Below are 13440 nucleotides of genomic sequence, written 5' to 3' on the forward strand. Positions count from 1 at the left end.
CGGGTCAGCTGTGGATTAAACTCCTCCTCAAATTTGACCATTTTGTGTCAGGTAAATCGCCAAAAGGAAAGCAATTCCTCCCTCCCCCAAAGAGGTGTTTTCTTTTGCCACCCTATCCTGCCGACGTTCCCCCCACGTACAGATAGACCACTACTGGAATAACACAAGCTTAACGGCGAAAAGGGACAAGAAAAAGCAATTATGAGTGGTTGTTATTTCCACCTACATATTTAAAAATGTTACAATGTTGCAAAATAAAGTGAGCAACGTGTTTTGTCCCCCTTTTTTTTTGTTCCTTTGATCCCAAGAGAGGGTGAGCCCCTTTGACGCGTCGGGCTGTGCAAATTGTGCCCGTTCCGGTCGACGCAGGCACAGAAATGAAAAAAAAAAAAGCGGCGAAGCAGGTTGGGTTGTATTCCACTGATGGGACTAAACGAGGTAGAATGCTTTTTTCACAATACAGGTATTAAAATTTAATAATGGTGTATATTCTTACAAGTTTACATCAGTTTGAATGAAAGAATGGAACAAACAAAAAAAAAAAAAAAAAAAAATAAAGAAATCTTAAAATTTATTAAAAGCTCAAAAAATCACATTAAAAATAACAAAAAGTATGGGCTTATAAAATAACGACACATATGCGTCTGTGCATGCATATGCGTACACGTACATATATAAAAAATATATACATTTTTTTTGTGCTTGCGCGCAGGATATAAATATTGCGTAAATGTGTACTTTTCGCATTTTGAAAAGAAAAAAATGAAAATAAAAAACTCCATGTGTGTGTGTATTTTAAAGTACGAATTTTAATCACAAATATTATGTCTGAAAAACAAATCTCACAGGACAAAACACACAAGGGGAGGGGGGCGTTTTAAAGCTTATCATGGCAGTAGCCTCCTCGGTTGTGCAGAGGTTTGGTTGCTTCGATCCCCCGTTCCAGGGTTTCGTCAATTACTCGTTCTCGGTGACTCTCTCTCTCGTTCCTTCGCTCCTTCGCTCCTTCGCTACTTCACTTTCTCACTTCTTCACTTCCTCACTTCTTCCCTTCTTCCCTTCTTCAGTTCAACTTAATGACAACCACCGACATGTCGTCGAAGAGCTTTCTTCTCCTATCGGGGGGCACCATAGTCAACATCTCCTTGGCGGAGACATTCACGTGCATGGCGGCCTTTATTAAGACAGTCTGAATGAGAATTCTGGACATTTTCTTCACAGAATAGCTGTACTGTTTCACGATGTCGTATATTTCTTTGTCACTTAAGTGATCCGAAATTCCATCGGATACCAACAGAACGAATTCATCATCTTGACTTCTCCTTATTTTAAGTACTTCAGGAATGGCTGAGATGTAGGGAAAGGAGTGTGGCTCCTTAACGAGGAATTTATTTTTTCTATAATCAAATGCAAAAATTTTATGCTTCAAATAAAAATCTCCAAAACTTCTTGTGCATTGTAATCGTCCTTTCACATAACAACGTCCAACATCAAACATCTGAAATTGGGAATGTTGTTCAGTTAGGCTAAAGATTCCTAACGGTTTCGAACTTCCATTTTTTGATGACCTTTTACACATAACTACATCTACTTCGTTTGGATGTTCCTGAACTAATCTCATTCTTTCCGTTAATTCACCAGCATTTTGTATATTATTTAACCTAACAATGGAATCTTTTTTTATTAACAATCCTTTGGAATCTCCTATATTGCTAACATAGTAATAATTTTTATCCATGAGGAGACTGATTGAGCAGGAACCATTTCTTGTGTACTTGGCATTTCCCTTAAAAAAAAATTCTTTTGCTTTTTTTAAAATGTCATTGTCTAGTTGAATATGGGCTTCCTCCAGACTTGCTACTATATCACTTGGGGTCAAAATTTGGTGATCATTATTTCTTAACTTTTCCATTAATTGCTTCTTCACGTAGAATCCTAGCCATCTCTTCACTATGTCTGCGATTACTTCTCCTCCATGACCATCTATCACTGCGGCGAATAGGAATGACTCATTAAAGGCTTTCATTTCGTCATAGTATTGGCTATACCTTTCAAATACGTTATTCGATATTTCTTGTCTGTTTAGGAAATCGCTTGGTTCCATTGTCGATGGACCTGCAATGGCTTCTTCAGTGTCCATTGGGGCCTCCTCATCAGTAGTTTTTCCGCTTTCATCAGCAGCGTTTTCTGTGTTGCTACCTTCTCCTGTTTGGGCTTCCGTGTTAGCAGCTTCTGTGGTCGACGGGGATGCCTCTGTTGCGGCATCTTCTGCGACTGGTGCTTCTGCACTCTCCGCAGCTACTTCTTCTGCACTCTCCGCAGCTACGTCTCCTGCACTCTCCGCAGCTACTTCTCCTGCACTTTCCATCGCTGCATCTTCTGCACTTTCCACCGCTGCATCTTCTGCATTTTCCCCTGCTGGAAGTTCCACATTTTCGATCACTTCGTCGAAGGTGCTCTCGGTTGCCTCGTCTGTCACATCGGGGGTTGTCTCATCTGACACCTTTTCTGCTGTTTCCTCTGTTAAGTTCTCTCCAGCATCCACATCCATCGGCTCCAATGCTTCCTCTGTTAAGTTCTCTCCAGCATCCACATCCATCGTCACCAACTCTTCCTCTGGTACGTTTACTTCAGGATCCACATCCATCGGTTCGACCGCTTCCTCTGTTAAGCTCTCTCCATCATCCGTATCCATCGAATCAGTTGTTGGATCTACAGTTTTTTCGGTTGCCTTTGTTTCCGCGAAAGATTGTGTCGTCTGAGTGGTCGTGGGTGTTTGCACTGAGGGTCCAGCTTTGGCGGAGTTATTAGCTGACATAGGCATTCTTACGGATGGCCCAACTGGTGATCCGGGTGCTCCTCCCATGGGCATTCGGCCTCCATACCCCATTGGTGAGCCCGGTGCTCCCCTCATGGGCATTCGGCCTCCATACCCCAATGGTTGCCCCAATGGTTGCCCCATTGAAGGACCCATCGGTTGCCCCATTGGTGGTCCCATTGAAGGACCCATTGGTGGCCCCATTGAAGGACCCAATGATGAACCCATTGGAAGACCCATTGACGAACCCAATGGACGACCCATTGGTGGTCCCATGGATGGTGATCTCACTGTGGACCCACCTACGGGAGTAGGCATTAGCACTGTTGAATCCCAGGGGGGTGATGGTCCTAAGACAGAAGATCCATGAGGTCCTCCCCTATCTAACCCCTTCTTTGTGCTTTTTCCTTTGCCTCTTTCTATGGCCGTGTTGCTCATATGTGCATAATAATTATGGCCGGAGGGAAAGTCAATATCGTTCACATATTTAATTGCACTCTTTTCAAAGGCTTTAATAAAATGCTTATCCTCTTTGTCTTTTATCCTTTGGAAACTACCAATAGGTTCTAACACGTCATTACTCATATCAATTTCGTAAACAAAACATCTATCCTGTATTGGATTATTGGCAGGAAATTGAATCATATTAATTTTTTTGCTATTCTTCATAAAAAAGGCGTTGTTCATTTCATCGAGAAGTTCAAATTTTAATTTCATTCCACCCAATCCATAGCCACTGTCTTCATAAGGATCATTCTCGGGGTAAATAAATTCATCTTGGGGAGGATCAAAACTGTTATGTTCATTTATTACTGACTCTTTTGGGAAATTAAATGCGGATCCATTTACACGGCCTGATGCCGCGGCCAGCAGGGTGATCAGTGTCAACAGAAGGGGCCATTTTTTCTTCGGCGCGGCCTTCTCGTACAGGTTAAAAATGTTACTTAAAGTGTTAACTTTCATTTTCGGCATCCTTCGTTACCATCATTTGGATTGGGGGCGTACGGGCGCACGTCTTGGTTCGTTTGGCGGATTGCACGTTGGGAAGACTTATGCGTGTGTATATGGGGTTACGTTTACGCGTGCGCACGTTTGTACGTTTTTTTTTTTTCTTTCCTTTCTCTTTCCCTCGTCCTTTCCTCCTCGCTCCTTTCAAATGGATGCGGTCAATTTGGGGAGGAAACGAAAAAAAAAAAAAAAGATGTATCACTCTTACGAGTAATAAATGTTCCCGTTAAACTCACAGTGGCGAAATGTACTTGGGTGCATTTTCATGCGCGCAGCGAAGGGGTGTAAAAAAAAAATAAAATATATATAAAAGTAGCGGGAAAAAAGCAGAGCAAGCAAAAATGATGCGAGGGGGATGCATACGCCAGATGCATACACGATGCAGCGCGGTAGCGGGATGGGAAATCGCACGAATAATGCAAAAAAAGGATGCCCAATGGTCACCGCACATGTAAAATTTTGCGTAAACAAAACTTCGCTCGGCGGGGGGCACGCTGCTCGAGAGTGGAAGCGGTCGTCCTGCGTGCACTATCTTTTGAAAAACGTGCGCAGAGGGGGGTTTTCCCAAAAATAGGAAGCACCAGCGAGTGGGTAACGTTTATGTATATGCAAATGCGCTTGTACGCACATATGTGCATATAGTACATGTGCACGAGTTGCCGCGTTGCCCGCCGTACGTGGCTGTGGAAAATACTCGCCAAGGCGTTGTAAACGCGTTCATGCAAAGCTAGCAAGGGGAGGGGAAAACAGTAGTACATGTAAGTTTCACGATTGGTGAAGTTGTATACATATTCGCATATGTTATATACGTACAATGAAGGTTAAAATAAAAATAAAATGACAGCAAACTGTTCCTGATACAATTACTACGTTTATGTAATATGGAATTTTATCTACTAATAAAATACATACGTGGATAACGCATACGTCGTACGTGGCGTTTCTTTGCTTCTGAAAAAGCGTGGGTAAACAGAATCAATTTTGTTATGTAAACAAAATTTTTACTACGCAGCGAAGGCGAGCGAACGGTTTTCCTTTTTTGTTGGGTCGGCCGTTTGAACCAATTTATTTAAAATAACAAGGAGAAGTAAAGTAAAGCAATGCAAATAAAGCAATGCAAATAAAGCAATGCAAATAAAGCAATGCAAATAAAGCGATGAAAATAAAGCGATGAAAATAAAGCGATGTAAATAAAGCGATGCAAATAAAGCGATGCAAATCAAAGCAATGCAAAGTAAAGCAAACGAATGCGATGCGATGCAAAGCGAAAGCTAATAATAATACTACTCGACCAAAAGAAGCAAAATTTGGTGAGTTATTTTTGCAAATAAAAATATGTATACGTAGAGTATTATCTATATTATATATATATAAATATAACATTTGCATATAAAAGCAAAAGTTTTATAATTTTTTGAACTTTTAAAATTTGCGTTAAAAAAAAAAAAAATGCACGAAAAAATATTTGCAACGATAATTTGAGAGGCGGCTCAAACAAAAAAAAAAAAATGCAAAGTATCTCAAGTATTTTCATCCACGCAAAAAAAAAAAATATATAATATATATATAATACGAACATATATATATATATATATATATATGCATACGTGGAAGCGTCATGTATCGCTTAGATAAGGAGCAAATACGTTGTATGTTTCTTTGAGAGAGATAAATTGGGCATAAACAGAGAAGTATAAATAAACGCGCGCAAAATGCGTACATATGCGTGTAGGTATATATATTTACATATATGTTGCGTACAATATGTACATTCGTACATGTACCACGCCCACATGCAGAGCGTTTTTTTTTTCCCGCCGCTTCATCACTTAGAGGGGAAAAAAACATTTCTACAGTGAGCAAATCCTCCTATCGTGGGTTTACTGTCAATTGGCGCAAACGGAAGGAAAAAAGGGGCATTATTCGTTGTACAACATTTTGAGAGGCATAAAAAAAAAAAGAAGAAGCATATACTTGTGCGATCATGTAAATCCGCGGCTCTTTGTGAGTAGATATGTGTTCGTTCCCCTACACGTTCTGCATATACTGCATACTGCGCGGATGCGCGAAAGGGAAATAAAGCAGGCTACTCAAAAATGCAGCTTTACAAAGGGGGAAATGGGGAGGGGGGGCCCAACTTATTTTACCCACAATGAAATGACGCTCTTTTTTGTTGAAATAAAGGAGGTGCCTATTTGATGGAGTGGTAGCGGCGCATATGTATATATGCTTTATGCAAATGGTACCTGCGTACGTAGTACCTCCTTATGCGCTCATATTATTTATGTACAGTCTTCTGGCGTATATTCCTTCCTGCATATATGTACAGCGCATTTTTAACGTGCCATGCGATGACAAAACGTTTGCTCATCCTCCCACTTGAGTGTTAAAATGTACAAAGGAAATAGGAAAGCGAGAGAATAACGCCCCTGCTCCTTCTAACTATGCAAAAAAAAAATTGGGATATTGTTCAGTTTATCATTATGGTCCTCTTTCCCTTTGAGGAACAAATCGGGGGCTACTTCGTCCAAAATCTGCAAGTTATTTGGGACCCCCGGCGCGTTTTCGCTTGTGAAATTTATTAGGTGCGCAGATTGGTTTAGCGAAAAGGTGCCCCCGTTATTTCCGTTGTCATGGCAGTGGTCATAGGGGCGGTCGTAGCGGCGGTCGTAGCGGCGGTCGTGGTTGCCTCCATCGTCACCATTGCCGCAGTCCGCCAAGTCATCATTATGTGCACCCCCCAAATGCACGTAATTTCCCCCCCCATCACAACCATTACACGAAGCGGCACAAGCACCTTTTTTCGCCCCCCCTTCTAAGCACGAATGGAAAATAACGCCTTCATTATCCTGCCCTTCATCTGGGGCTACATTTCGCTTTAAATTTGCAAATTTTTGCAGATTCGAAATTTTCTTCTTAAAATTTTTTTTTTCTTCCCTCAATTGGTTTAGCTCCCTCTGGAGCCTATTTAGCAGGTGACAATAAACGATGTTTATTTTTTTCTGTTTCGTTAGTTCCTGCAGTAGGACGATATTTAGCTGGGCGTATTGATCTTCCCCAATAGTGGACATGGGGTGTCCCCCTCCTCCGTATTTACCGCCAGGTTTATTTCCCCTTTGTGCACTCTGTCCTTTTTTGTGGCCAACACTATCCCTGTGTAACTCCAGTTCGCCGCAAAGTGATAGGTAATCTAAACCATGCCTGTTCCTGTTAATGATGTGCTCGGTGTGCTTTAGTATGAAGTCCCCCCCCATTGTAACATCTTCCTTGTTTATCGAATTTGCCTTCATATATCTTACGTTTTGGATGAGGTGATCTTCTACACCGTTGCTGCGTTTCGCTTCTTTTTTTTTGTCCCTCTTACTATCGCGTACATTATGGTGCATATTATCACCCTTAGTAGTGCTGTTCTTGTTTGCCCTTTTTTGCCCCCGTTCGCGCGTTCCCTGAAAATATGAATCGTTTTGTCTCACCTTGTTTTTACTTTTCCTAAATTTGCTGAATGTTCTTAAGGGGTGCCTGTCCTTATTAACTTCAAGAAGAGGCAAATCGGCACATGCCTCTTCTTCTGTAATTTGTTTTTTCCCCAATTCGTCCTTTGCATTGCTTTCTCTGGAAAATGTGTTTTCTTCTACTCCAATTTGCCTCGCTCCTACTCCATCGCGCTTTTCATCCCTCCCTCCACCTTCGTACCTTTCGCGCTTTTCACCCCTCCCCCCGCTTTCGTACCTTTCGCGCTTTTCATCCCTCCCCCCACCTTCGTACCTTTCGACCTTTTCAAGTTCCTTTTTTGTCCGCACAGCATAATCATCTGTATTTCCCATTTTTGTTCCTCCTCCTGCTCCTGAAAAAGATGCTCCATCTTGAGTGGTTCCATTCCCCAGAGAATCCACAAGATCCATACCTTCGTTCGCATGAATCTGACAAGAGAGAGATCCCGTCATTTCAACCTGTCCCGACTTTGCTTCATGTTCCATCGGGGAGGATATTTTCTTTTCTTCCAAGTTAATAGTTGTACTTGTCGCACGCTCCATCAAATGGCGGTCCTCACACTTTGCTCCCACAATAAAGTGGTCATTCTTGACGTTAACATCATCTTTCGTGCCCATACTAATGTAGGCATATAAATAGTTGCGTCCATTTCCCACATAGTTGTACTTAATAAAATTATTGCTTCCTTTCTTATCATGGGCCAATTTTGTATTCAGGAGTTTATTCATACATTGCACCTTTTTGAATGAATCAAATAAAAACAACTTTTCATTTTCTGTCAATATGATAATATTATCGTCATTGCATGAGAAATGTCTGATGTGCACATTGGCCATGTTGCTCATTTTTTTAATTCCCCGAATGTTATTTCCCCAGACGTAAAAAATATGATTTTTCGTTAAACAGGCTGAGTATAATTTCCCCAGGGATACCTTCACTACTGTGTCGTTTTGGGGTATATCAATTTTTTTAATTTTGTAACTTGACTTGTTGCTTTTTATGCCCAACTCGCCATTTTGGTTACCTCCCCAGGTGTATAACCTCCCTTTGCTCGTTAGAAGGGCGTTATGGTTGTAGCTGGAGTATATGCTAGTAATTTTGATTTTTTTTTTTAATTCGATTTTTTTGGGGAAGTACACGTTTTCCTCACGTTTGAAGCCCAGTTTTCCGTCTGCCCCGCAGCCGCAGGCGAGGATGTGGCCGTTGGGGCGGTCATCACGGGAGTCATCACGGGAGTCATCACGGGAATCGTCGCAGTAGTTCGCACTTTCATCCGCAACATCATCGTCGCCCTCTTCTTCCCCCTCTTCTTCCCCCTCCTCGTCGTGGCTGCTGCCCACGTCCCCATCATTAATATTTATGTCAAGTCCGTTGAGGCAGCCAGACCCCACTTCCTTTTTCCCCTTCATCATGCAGGGGGATGTCCCCCCTTCTTCCCTCACGTTCACCTTGGATGCACCCAAGTGACCCTCGCCATTTCCATCTTCACATTCGGTTAAAAAAAGGGAGTGATTTTTGCCACACGCAATGTCTATGACTTTTTCTTGAAAGTAAATGAGCAGTGGCATAGAAATCTCATCCGTGGTATTTCCGATGCCTAATTGGCCATACTTATTATTTCCCCACACAAAAACGTTGTGGTTACACATTAAGGCAATGATGTGTTCATACCCACATGACACCTTTCGTACTTTCTGTTTGGACAAAATTGGGTTCATCGTCAATTTGATTCTATTCGTTTTATCGCCCAGACCCAGCTGCCCATAATTATTTAACCCCACAATTTCAAAGTCGTCATTTTCGTATATAATTATTAGGTTATTTGGCCCGTTGTATATGTCCTTAATGTGTGCAGAATTTTTTATGTTAATCAGAGAAAATTTCTGTTTCTTTTCTATTAAGAATTCCTGCAAAGGAGGGGGGCGACGTTGATAAATGCGGGACTGTGCGCAAAGTTCAATTGGGGGGTTTTGGCCACTGCTCCGCTGCTATGTTTATGTGCTTAGGAGATGCTCCTGCTCAAACATAGCCATTTGGACACACTGTGGTACTTCCAATCTCATACATACGTGCGTGTGTAAAAGGGGAACACGTGACCTTCCAAGCTGCGCCCACATTTACAATACCTTACATTCGTTCCGTGAACGATAAGCCGATTTTTCCCCTGTCCTTGTCCCATGTTCGTGGGAGGTTTATTCTTATGGGATTATAATGCGAAGGAAAAAGTAATTAAAAAAAAAAAAAAAAAAAATATGAACGTTCAGGTAAAAAATTCCCGTTGCACAACAAGTGTGTGCTATCGAAAATTTCACGAACTGATGAGTTATGATAAAATTACGATTTCTTCCTTCTCACATTTGTGACTACGGGGGTGAGGTGACGTAGACATATTCACTCGGCGAGCGCATTTTTTTTTTTTTTTACACTATGCATTGTTTCAAACTACGTGTACTCCCTTTTCAACCTGCGTTTTGTAAACCTTCCCCGCGGGTGGGCGACGCGTAGTGGTTTCCTTTTTGAGATTCTCTTCGTTGGATGAGCATCGATTTGAGTAAATAACGCCCCGTTATTCCATTTGCCTTTTGAAATGCAATTTGTTTGCCTCGATTTGATTCCTTCTGTGGAGATGCTTAACGGTTAAAAGGTAAGACAAAAAACGGGACAGGACGCCAAAATCATAGCGGAAGAAGTAGCCTCCTCTCCCAACCCATTTGTTCCAATTTTACACGAACGGTATGAGCAGCTATGGTGCAGCATTTACGCAAAGTGACACGTTCGATAAATTTTAAAATTTTTTTTTTTTTAATTCTTAAACCTTTTTCAAAATAGTAAACACGTAAAGTTGTGTAAAAAAACTTTTCACCAAATGACAACACAACATGAATAAGGAAAAAATGGGTCGGTTGGAACCCTGCATCATCGGTTACTAATTTTATATATTTGACAAATGAAATCAAAAGGGGCGGGTGAATTGTCGTATGCATTCAGCGTAAATGGGAGAAACACCTCGGTGTTACCCACTCACCCCCCTCAAAAAAAAAAAAATACTAAAAATTGTAAACGCATGAATGTATGACGCAGCTGGGGGGAAGGATGCATGTGGAACAAAAAAAAAAAGGATGGACAGGTGAGAAAAAATACGCGTGAAGTGGTACGCTAAGGCGGTTGCTACTAACGGAGATAAGAGGTACTACTCTATGAACAGCGCCAAGGCGTTTGATGCTATATGCTCACACCGCCTTCGAGGCGTACTTGGTGGAAAAGACCATGTAGGCGGAGAGCATGAGGTCCGCAATGAAGGTCAACAAACAGACAAAGTTATTTGATAAGTAGACGTACAAAAACCAATTCAAGTTGCAGAACCACTTGGTCTCGGTCGTGTTGGAAGGAGCAATGGAAGTCGTAGCCGTTTGGCCATTCTGGATCTGAGTCATCTGTAAGTATTCCTCATAAGAGCAGAAGAAAAGGTTTCCTTCAAGTAGGTAGCTGGAATATAATACTTGGCTAACTACAAAAATTAATGTGCAGGCATTTGTTAAAATGCTAACGAGGAGGGAAAATTTGCACGATCTTAAAATTCCATACAAATCGTAATAGCTCAACAGGGAAAACATGATCGCCGAAATTATGGTGCTCACGATGAGCAGCTGTAAATAATAATTCTTATGTTTCTGAGTTGAATAAATAATTATCTTAACAGTGTCACTAATATTGTCCAAATCGTAAATATTATATGATAACAGAATTTTTTTAAAAAAGGATTTTGTTTTTAAAAATATATAAAACAGTGCTAGGTATAGATACGCCGAAAACAGTTTCATATAGAATAGGCAAAATTTTTTTCGAAAGGCTCTGTCTGTATTCAAGTACAAGGTTATAAACTCAATCATCGATAGGAATATAAAAACTGATGGAAATACAAACGCATAGTTATGTATGTTACATAAATTACTTCCTGCGTTGAAAAACAAATCCTTTTTATTATTGTAGCTTTCAAACCAGTACATATAATTCTCGATGTTACAGAAAAAAGTTCGATTTTCCAAGTTTTGCAGAAAAATGGTACATATAAATAATATGTCCAAATGGAGGCTGATCAACCTTATGTATTTCTTGCAGCTAAATAATTTTATGCAAAAACATTTTACTCGAAAACTTGAAAATATTTTCAACAAATTGAGAAGGATTAGAAAGGAGCCACATACAATGTTGATTATGTTAAATGCTTTGTAATAATTCATAAAAATTTTATCATCCTTGAGGATGTTTTTTTCCTCTTCTTTTATGCCATAATTTTCCTTTTCTTCCTCCCCCAATGTTAACAAGTTGGTCGTTAGGATGTTAAAAAGTAGGACATACGTTACGGTTGCAATTACTGACAGGATTCTTACGCCTACAAGTGCGTACTCGTGCTTCTTAGGTTCTATGTCTGTGTTTGTCGGCGCGACGTACGTTCCCTTCATTCTGAGGGTGGGCGCGCGGCGCCGGTTAAGCGGTGTGGTCTGTTGCGCAACCCCTCCGTCCTGCGTGTATCGCGTTAATCATTCGCACAGCAGGTTTGCCAGCTATCGGTTTGGTCAGTTTGGATCGGTTCTGTTCACTTTCGTTCGCGTAGTGCTCGTTTTACGCTCTTCACGCTTGTGTGTTGTATAGGTCTTCCTCTCTCCGTTCCAGTTGCTCCCTTTTCTTTCTGCGGCTTCCCCGCACCTCGCGTGGTTTGTAAAGCCCCAACACGGTGTACTCAGTTGAAATATATGTGTCAATTTTGTACCTCCTCTTTGGAAAGGTAGAAACGTTCATCGCATTTTGTGAAAATGCTTCTTTTTGCGCAAAAAAGGGGCGGGGCGAAAAGGCCTTGTGGGTAAATCCTTACCTTTCGCTGACTTGCAGGTAAATTTTTATCTTTGGTTGGCTTGCAGGTAAATTCTTACCTTTCGCTCCCTTGAGGAGGGGACAAACATATGCATATTATGTAAGTACGTATTTACCTGTGCGCAAGTGTTCTTATGTAAGTATAAACCACCCCTCGCGCATTTTTTTTTTTTTTTTGGGGAAAATATTTACACTGCTCCACTTGCATGCCTTTCCATTTTTTTGTAAAGCTATGGCGATCAACGTGAGAGTTCCAAAATGGCAACGAAGCCGCGTAAGCTACAAAATGTTGCCAATTTGCGAACGTTTGCCGGCATATATACTCACCATATTTGTGGCGTGCTTAAAAACTTCGAATGACCTCTCATTCGATTTGCTGCGCGAAGATGTTTTTATGACATCCCTTGGCGTCACCTTTGGGTTACGCAGCCGCAGCGCGTGCACTTGATATTTTTCCTCCTCATAAATGTGAGCGTAGGTATGCGAATGTCGCGAATGTTACGCATGTTACGCATGGTTCGTATGCCATGCATTGTGTATATACATATTACATACAGAGTGGAAAAAATTTGCGCAAAGCAAGGGAAGTTCTTTAAGGTACCTTTGCCTAGTCGCCTGGGCGTACGTGGCTGCATAGTCAACACGTCGGTATGCGCCCTCTTCCATTTCGCTGCCCTTAAACAATGCTGCGGGTGGTACGCGTTTGCCAACAGTGGGACGCAGGGCGGAAAGGATGTGGCAAGCACTATCGGAATTGCACCTTTTGATAAAGAAGTTAAGCCAGTTTTTTTTTTTTTCTCTTTTTTCTTTCACCGGTGAGGTTGTTCAGATAATTTTTTGCTACGCAGAGGGGGGGGCCTTTAAGCGCAGGCAATGATTGCAAAGTGTGCATAGGCACACCCACCCATTCGTGTGGACGTCCGATCTTGCGCCAATTTCTGCGCGTGTATCTCTTCATAGCCGCGAGGGGAAAACGAAAGGGTTACTCTTCCAAGATGGGAGTTTTTAAAAAAATGCGAATTATCCAATGTGACGTGGTTAAAATGGAAACAAAATTTTAAAAACTAAAAAGAATAAGCAATAAAATAAAGATAACATCACGATGTAGAAGAAACAAAAGTTTGATGAAAAAAGTTGTCGCCATGATGTACACATGTGCACAGGTTGGTTGAGCTCTTCTCATTTTACTGGCAAAATGGCTAGTTCGTTTTTTTTTTTTTTTTTTTTTTTTTTTTTTTTTTTTTTTCTTT

General features: G+C 41.2%; 4 protein-coding genes across 4 annotated transcripts; 1 reads left to right on the plus strand and 3 right to left on the minus strand.

Moving 5' to 3' along the window:
• Nucleotides 1–142: 142 nt before the first annotated feature.
• Nucleotides 143–205, plus strand: PCYB_094085 (PQ loop repeat family protein; the record flags this gene model as incomplete). The annotated part of the gene is made up of 1 exon (XM_004222523.1): nt 143–205. A coding segment is annotated over one exon (63 nt), but the record flags the coding sequence as incomplete, so codon positions are not given.
• An 858-nt stretch (nt 206–1063) lies between these two features.
• PCYB_094090 (protein phosphatase 2C domain containing protein) lies at nt 1064–3781 on the minus strand (the record flags this gene model as incomplete). Its single annotated transcript, XM_004222524.1, has 3 exons — nt 1064–2758; nt 2934–3120; nt 3207–3781. The coding sequence occupies 3 exons, from the start codon at nt 3779–3781 to the stop codon at nt 1064–1066; spliced, it is 2457 nt and encodes an 818-aa protein (XP_004222572.1).
• Nucleotides 3782–6264: 2483 nt separating this feature from the next.
• PCYB_094100 (hypothetical protein) lies at nt 6265–9497 on the minus strand (the record flags this gene model as incomplete). The annotated part of the gene is made up of 2 exons (XM_004222525.1): nt 6265–9225; nt 9450–9497. 2 exons carry the CDS (start codon nt 9495–9497, stop codon nt 6265–6267), a joined length of 3009 nt encoding a protein of 1002 aa, XP_004222573.1.
• Nucleotides 9498–10554: 1057 nt separating this feature from the next.
• PCYB_094110 (hypothetical protein) lies at nt 10555–11781 on the minus strand (the record flags this gene model as incomplete). Its single annotated transcript, XM_004222526.1, has 1 exon — nt 10555–11781. A coding segment is annotated over one exon (1227 nt), but the record flags the coding sequence as incomplete, so codon positions are not given.
• Between the last annotated feature and the right edge of the window lie 1659 nt (nt 11782–13440).

Source organism: Plasmodium cynomolgi, chromosome 9 (assembly GCF_000321355.1).
Source record: "Plasmodium cynomolgi strain B DNA, chromosome 9, whole genome shotgun sequence".
NCBI classification, from domain to species: Eukaryota; Apicomplexa; class Aconoidasida; order Haemosporida; family Plasmodiidae; genus Plasmodium; species Plasmodium cynomolgi.